This window comes from Salvia hispanica, chromosome 4, assembly GCF_029641045.1.
Source record: "Salvia hispanica isolate PSC_SH4W2 chromosome 4, Shi_PSC_v1, whole genome shotgun sequence".
Taxonomy (NCBI): Eukaryota; Viridiplantae; Streptophyta; class Magnoliopsida; order Lamiales; family Lamiaceae; genus Salvia; species Salvia hispanica.
The window spans coordinates 24,559,701-24,568,356 of NC_142695.1; the positions used below are offsets into that span (position 1 = coordinate 24,559,701).

Sequence of the window (8,656 nt, forward strand, 5' to 3'; positions counted from 1 at the left end):
ATTTCTTCTCCCTATTATTCCATAGAGGAGACTCATAAATCTTAATCCCCTTCTGTCCCTCTACACAAAAATAAAAAGAAAAAAATAATATATGGAAAACAAGCTCTGGGATAATCCATACGCCATGGCCATGGCAATGGAGAGTCATAATCCCAACGACTACGATCTCTACCTCCCACTTCACCACGAGGAGGAGGATCCCGAGGAGGAGGAGGAGGAGGAGGAGGAGGAGCTCGGGGCGATGAAGGAGATGATGTTCAAGATCGCCTCAATGCAGCCTGTCGACATCGACCCCGCCACCATCCGCAAGCCAAGGAGGAGGAACGTGCGGATCAGCGACGACCCGCAGAGCGTCGCTGCCCGCCACCGCCGCGAGCGGATCAGCGAGAAGATCCGCATCCTGCAGCGGCTTGTGCCGGGCGGGACCAAGATGGACACGGCCTCCATGCTCGATGAGGCCATTCGGTATGTCAAGTTCTTGAAGAGGCAAATCCGAATCCTCCAAGGCGGCGGCGGTGGCGACGCTCCGGCACCGCCGCCGCCCTACTTGTTCGGCGCCGCCGCAGGTCATGACTAATAAGTTTGTTGATGTTTAGTTAGTTCATTTTAGTTTAATTATTATTTGCCCTAATATGTATGTTTATATATACTAATTGGACCATTGGAATTAATTGATATTTGTGATTTGGTCAAAATATAATATTTATGTCTGTATACAATGGTTAACGAAGCTAGGATTTTGATGTTGAAGGATTCAATTCACCATTGAAAGTTGTACATTTTCTTCTGTCATGAATATGGAGAAAAGTAATGGAAAACAAATCATAAAATAATGAGTGATGGAATAAAAAATAATATGTATGTTTATTATTATATACTAATTGGACCATTAAAATGAATTGATATTTGTGATTTGGTCAAAATATATTAGTTGTGAGTGTATATACTCATTAACGAAGCTAGGATTTTGATGCTGAGGTGCTCAATTCACTATTGAGAGTTGTGCATTTTCTTCTAACGTGATTTTCGTCGAAAATAGTATTGATATGAGTGGTAGAGGAATAAAAGTAAAAAACAATAAATTATAAAATAATGAATGGTGGAAATTAGAAATATATACGGTGACGTGACGGCATGAGGCGATGATCCTAAATTCCAACTGAATAATTATTTTAGTAATTTATTAAATGAAGTGGTATTTGATGAAGAAATGAAAACAATCATGTGATGATAAGAAAAAAAATAAAGGTTTGTTAGGATTTCGTTGACTAAATGGGCATCGGAATAATCAAAAAACGGTTAGCTCTGCTAACTTATTTATTGTATGTTTGTATAATATGTGCTATAAATTAAAACCTTTGGTCATCTGAAAGTTCCTTTCGCCTAATTCCCTCCGAAAATAAAAAAATTGTCATATAGTACTATAATACACACACTTGCACCTATGACTGTGTGTAGTGTAGGCTTATGGAAGTGAGTGTGGTGATAATAAATTGGATATTCCAAAATAGGCAGAAATGATTGATATTTTGCAGTAGGTACTGCAAATATCAGAGAGATCAACATAGCCGATCAAACTCTACTGTGACAGACTAATACTAAGATTTTCCTCAGTTGCAAATTTGCTTCCTAAGTTTCAGTAGATCTGGGTAATATATATACATACACCCGCTATACTCCAAAATTAGGTTGAGCTATGATTAATGTTGTTGGATTCCTTATAATTAAAATTACTAAAGTGTAAGAATAAGTTTTTATAATAAAAATAGTGGGCATATTTGAGAGAAAAAAAAAAAAGAATATGGAGCCAAGTCTGTTAGATGTATATGCTCTAAGTTCGTTTCTTAACCTTGTATTAACCATGTAATTAGATTGTGATTCTTTTTCTGTAAAATTTTAGGAAGTTAAGTAATTGTTGAATTTAATGATGCTAATGAATTCAACTGCCCTGTCAGAAAAGCTTCTATACATGTTCATTTTGGTTCCTTTTCCCTTTATCTCTGTGAGATGTTAAAATAGGGAGGAGGGAATAAGATTTAATGCAGTGGATATTGAATTCATATAGTGTCACCTTGTACCTTCAGATTATTGTAGTTTCTTGATTTCATGATTTATTTTGATGGTTTTGTAATTTGTTATTTGGAGCACATATATTGTGTTTCGCGGTAACACTTAAATTACCACACATGATAGATTACAAAATCATGAACCATTCTCCTGTGGATGGTTGGATAAATGTTAATTAGGGTTTAGTTTGCTAAACGTAAGGTATTTGTGTTAATTATATACATTAATGTTACTGAGAAACAATGCATGTTCTAAGTTGATGACGGATGGCAAATTTGGTGAGGTCAAAGTAAGTGTACACAGTACACTTATTAATTCAAATTATCTAGAGTATGATAGTTTGTTTAAGAAAAATAGAAGAAAATTAATAACAAGAATGAAAGAAGCTGATTTTCTTGCATCATACGAGGAAATATAGTTTTGGTGTTTTGGACTATTGTTTCACAATTGTAATTCGATTGTTACAAATATACGTCATCAAAAAAGAAAAGATAAGTTACCTTGGCAAGGGTAGCGTTAACAGCAGAACCCCTTTTAAATGTAGAATATAGAACCAAATAAAATAGATCATTATAAAAGAACATAAGGTTATTATAAGATCATTTTTAATTCATTATAGAAAATTTGCATTTTAAAATACACTAAAAAAATCCAAAAATAAACTAGTTCATTTTAATATTCAGATTACTATATTGAACTAATAATGAAATAACAATGACCTTAATGGTCTCCTACAATGAACTATTTTCATATAGTTCTATGTTCTGCATTTAAGATTGGTTCTGTGTTGATCACAATCCACCTTGGCAAAACTGTTTCTTCACAAAACAACTCACTATTTTGGGATTCTCTCTCTTTTGTCAAGCAACAATATTTCGTGAGACTTTTCAATCTTTAAGAGTAAAAAAAAAAAAAAGAAAAAAAAGCTAAAACTGAATAACTTGAAAAAGTAATACAAAAAAGTTTTAGAAAGAGGTTTCCAATCCTTCAATCATCGGTGAGTTATGAGTCTGTCAACCGAAAAAGCGCAACATCACCAAAAATAAAAGAGAAGCGACATCTAAGTGTAATCTAAGCAGATCCAAAAACCAAAAATCATAGAAGACTAGCTACACCACCCAACAAGCCACGCTCATAGCATCCTACTACGTTCTCCCAACAAACAAAAACAAGCAAGTAAAAATGACATCAAAACATACCATACTCAACAATTCTACTTCTTTGTGGATACCAAAACTCCAATCTACTTCTAATATCTTCCCGACTATTATGGTGTCAATATCAATGAAGAGTTTGGCACCAACCTTTAACCTTTAATCCATGTACCCTAAACCCTAATCTCCCAATCTATTAGATGTCTCATAATTTGACAAGTTTGAGTTTAATAAATTATTTAACTTTTCTAAGAAAAGCGGGTGCAAAAAATTAGTGAATTGAGTTTCATTAACTAAAAACTTACTAAAAATTGTAAAAATGAAATGGAATACTTATTTAGGTCCTTCCACAAATGAAATATGTGATACTTTATGGTGAACAGAGGAAGTATTTTTCTAGGTGCTTGATGGAATATAGCAGAAGAACATGAAATGGAAGTGGTAACAAAGCGAATATAGAAATGAAATGACTATTCTCATAAATTAAGAAAGGAATGACTATTTATTAACCTTATTTTCAAAACATGATCGGCTCCCACATATTGCAGCGAAAAAGTGATTTTTGACTACTTGTTAAAGGGTTTTTTTTTTTCAATAATGATTTAGATTAGAGTTATAGGACCAACCAATCATTTCTTTTTTTTTTTTTTTTTTTTTATCAATTTCAATAGGACCGACCAATCTTTGTTAGAATATAAATCAACTATAAATGGCGTTTTCTCATAAGCTCTCTAAACCCTAAAGGCCTAAACTCGTTAAACCTTAAATCAACTAGATATTGTTAACTCGTTCCTTCATTATATTGGATTAGAACTACACTACAAAACTCGAATGTACTATATATACTGTAACAATCCGATATTTTAGGGTATAATAAATATGGCGACTGCTATTAAGGCGGACTTACAAGCAATAAAGACATAGGCTAGGGTTTCATTTAATGAGATTTGACCAAGGTATTTAACGAACTATCAAAACAATAAGTCAACGGTTTAATCAAGAAAATCAAAAGATGAATAGATATCATAACTATGCTCAAAGGTCAAGGGTTTAATGTAAATCCAACAAAACGCATTATGTCTCGATATTCTAAGCAATAACGAAATAGTCCAAAAGCGATGATACTAAGTTTCATGTTTAGCGGAAGCAACCAAGAGAAAAGTGAAGAACATGTATGAAGACACAACTCCACTTGATGTTTCAAACAATCATATCATTATTCAATTTATTAGCTCAACACCGCCACCCGCTCGTCACTGCTCAACCTGCACATAGGGAAAACACATGCAGAACTGAGTATTTTAAACATACTCAGTGGACTCATGCCAAAACGTTTTAATAGTTATGCCACCCTTACCATAGTGAACTCGAGGGTTAGCATTTATTTAAAGAATAGCATCGAGTATCACAAAAATATTTCATGGACTGACCAGTCAAACAATACCTCTCATTTTCTCATCAATCAACAATATCATGGTGCGACGAAGTGTGGCCACACTTCGCCCACGAGACCGGCCGACTAGCAAGGACGGCTCCCGATCTCTCGTGTACACTAGCCTGATAGGGTTTGCGGCCCTACTCAGACCCGAATTCGTTTATATAGCCCTATAGCCTAATGGAACGCATTCGCAAACTAGGCATCAGGCACACACAATATTCAAAATAATCATTGGCATGGCATAACGGTTTAATCCACCCTTATTGCTCCACTTTCATAAATTTGCAACATAAGAGAGAGTTTAAGAATAAAGTCCACCTCGATTCCTAGATCACAAGTATGTTCTTCTTCTTGATATCACACCGAGAGCGCGAGGTATCACCTTTAATTTATGTATTACAAGTAAGTGTCAATCATTGATCAAAATCATGCATGTTCCCACGTTTTCCCTTTTTCCCATCGATTAGTTTTAATATCACCATTCAAAATCAAAGTACGATTATCATATCGCTTTTATTCGCACAACAACTCCAGATTTATCATCAAATCGTGTCACACATGAGTGTTTTCAAAACACACCCACACACACGAACACACACACACGGTTTCACACACACACACACATGTGCATCCCATTCATCAATTAATTTCCCCTTCACTCAATCTAAATGCATGTGGACTCAAGAACACCGATTAATCGGTAGATGAAGAAAAGATCAAAATAAAAATACCTTTTTCGATAGAATGAACGGTAGAAACAAAGTAGTAGCCTTGATTCTTCAAAGATTCTTGAATTTCAACTTCAATTCTTCTCCAAAGATGAAGAAATATTGGAGAAAGTAGAAGAAAATTTTGAGAGAGTGGGGAGAAAGAGAGAGACGTGATTTTGGGAGTGGGGGCGTGATTTTGGTGTGCTAGGGTTAGGTTCTCACTCTTATATTTATAGAGTGCAAGATTTAATCCAACAATTAAATAAATAAAAGATTTGAGGAGATATGGTAGTTGTAGTTGGCGAAAATTTGAAGAGGAAAAATAGGGGATTCGAATTTTTAGGCTATTTATTTAGCCTATGGTTTAATTTGAATATTTCACGGAGTAGGATAAAATATCACGGAGCAGAATAAAAATAATAAACTCCCCAATTAATATGAAATAGGCGTGATTTTTGAATCTCTACACAAGGATTGAAATTAAAATCCTAATCTAAATAGGATATGGCTAGATCTTCTTAGATATGACAAGATATGCTAGGATATTTGAATTTATTTCTGGAGGAGAATAAATAAGGGATCAAATAATATAATAAAAATATCCCTTCTCCCATAATAAGAGATTTTCGAAAATCTCCTTAGATAAATATAGGGATCGAAATTTTCATGGAGAAATAAGGAATAATCGGACTTTGGATTTAATTTAAATAATTATCCCAAGCAATAATTAAATCCAAGAAAAATAGAATTCCTTTCCAATAAATAGGAGGGGTCGAAAATCTCACTCAATTAAATAATGCTCCTATTAAATTCTCACTCATCCCTTAAGAAAATAATTCACCACAATATTATTTCACCCCGCACCAAAGTATTCACATATTCGCATAACAAAATCCACCATTCAAATTTTACCGCCACGTCACACTTACAACGACTTTGACCATTCCACGGCCACGTCATATTTTCCACCATATTGACTATTCAATAGCCACGTCATATAATCAACAAGTTTGACTATTCAACTCCAATTTAACTCCAAACGGCAATTAGGTCACACGGAATCATGCAATAAATTACTTATAATTTCATCCACATATTTCATAACATTAAAAGTATTAAATGCAAAATTTTCACATCTCAAAAATTAGGATTCGAAAAAGTGGAATGTTACATATACTCCAAGAAAATTTTAGAAAAATAACCTTATTTTGTTTTCAACCTATTATTAATGGTTTCAAAACAAGACCACTAACAACTCAAAACTATGCACAATCAGCCCAAAACAGTAGCCCAACACCATAGGCTTATCAACATAAAAATCAATCGAGTAACGCATATAGGATTTGTATACAAACAAATATGCTTGCCTTTTGTAAATCCTAGTTCTCGGTTTTGAGTTAAAAACATTAATTTAGTCATATGATTGGCCTTCAAATTATGATTTATTCTTTAAAATTAATTGATCAAACAATTCTATTATTTTATGTAACCTTAAGAAGAACATAGTAACCAATTTTCACTACAAAAAGTATGCTCGTTTCCGACAACCTATTTCCCAGCACACCTTGCCCTCGCAAATTAGGACAACGTTGAGCACAATTGCGAGGAAAAATATACACCGACAGTTTGTGAGTGAAATAAATTATGCTTACTGGATTGCTCAGCAATCACGAGCGCCCAAAAATTGTGCTCACAAATGTTCGAGCACAAATACATAGGTGAGCACAAGTACATGTGCTCACAGATCTCTGAGCACAATATATGGATGATCAGAAATCTTTTACTCTTATGCAAGATTAGTTTCTTATTTCTCATTTTCCCCTCAATCTCATTTTATTCTTCCCTTTTCTTTTGTCCAATTTTTTCTATTTAAAGCTACAAGTTTTTTTTGTTAGCTATTCTTCTATATTTGTGTGTTAAATAATTCAAAATGTTACTATTATATTTGGTTATACTATTAATAGTATTTTTGTATGATAGGACAGTGAAATGAACAAAATTTCCGGAAGAGATTGGATGTATTAGAGAAAATTTGCCATCGAAGAATTCAATTGGGATTTTATTGATGGATTAGATAAGTTAATAAATTTTGCTTTGCAACATCCTCTAGAAAGAATGGTTCAAAAACTAGATATCCATGTGCATGTTGTGATATAGAATATTTTTTCACATGGATACAGTGAAGGAGTATAATGTGAAGAACGAGTTTACTTGAAATTATTATAATTGGATATTTCATTTCAACGTTTGAGCGTCGTCCTAGTCAACACAGAAATAATCCATGCATTTTGATCCACTGAATCATACATGATGCGTGGGGACAATCAGGCGCTCACGAGCCTTAGCAATATGTTCTACCTCCATACATGCCCTGAGCCCCACATTAATGAGTCGCAATAATTCTACAATTTTGTCAGAAGTATTTAAGTCAAATTTGTGGGCAGGGTGTGATATATTGAGTTCTGAACAAATGTTTGACTAATTGTGCTATATTTCTTTATAAATATAAACTTTTTTTTTTTGTCTTTGGTCTGTATCTTAAACATAGAAACTTTCCATTTTAGTAAAAAAAATTTTGTTTAAAGAGGTGAGACCCATTTTCCACTATCAAACATTTTCTTTCTATCTTCTTACTTTATCAATTTTGCATTAAAATCTGTGCCATTACTAAGGGTGGCGAAACGGGTTACCCGCAGGTACCCGCACCCAACAAGTTGGGTACCAGTACTCGATTTAAGCCAAATTTGTTGTCCCAATACCCAATATGACCCGTGTTGGGTATCTCGTATCCGACCCGAAATTGGTGCTTCTATACGTGATAGTGTGAGATTTCCAAGTTTAAGTATGTCGAGTTTGACCCTTCAATCGAAAGTGCTTCAAAGAAATTGGTGCTTCTATATGTGATAGTGTGAGATTTCCAAGTTTAAGTATGTCGAGTTTGACCCTTCAATCGAAAGTGCTTCAAACTAAAAGTTGGGTTTGTAAAACTACTAAGATAGTTGAAGCTTTGATCTTCACATGTCCTTTTCTGATTCTTTACTATAATTAAGATTTGATTATTTTGAGAGAAAAAGAAAATTAACATACCATCATGTATAAAAAATATTGAAAATTTTCTCTTCCAATAATAATAACCTTTAACATAAAGTATTGAATGATGGATATATAGCCAATACTAATAATATTAGGCATTGTCGGGGTTAATGAGTATATCCGTGTGGATATCGAATATATCTGCTACCCGCAAAACTCTAAGACACACTACTCGATCCTGCCCCGTGCCCCGC

At 34.0% G+C, this 8,656-nt stretch overlaps 1 protein-coding gene across 1 annotated transcript; it reads left to right on the plus strand.

Moving 5' to 3' along the window:
* On the plus strand, window positions 1–758 carry LOC125192138 (transcription factor HEC3-like). Its single transcript, XM_048089613.2, has one exon. It carries the CDS (start codon window positions 92–94, stop codon window positions 575–577), a length of 486 nt encoding a protein of 161 aa, XP_047945570.1. The 5' UTR covers window positions 1–91; the 3' UTR covers window positions 578–758.
* Window positions 759–8,656: the final 7,898 nt, after the last annotated feature.

Bases quoted from the DNA above. Each gene is read 5' to 3' on its own strand.
- LOC125192138 (XM_048089613.2), top strand. From the start codon at position 92: ATGGAAAACAAGCTCTGGGATAATCCATACGCCATGGCCATGGCAATG.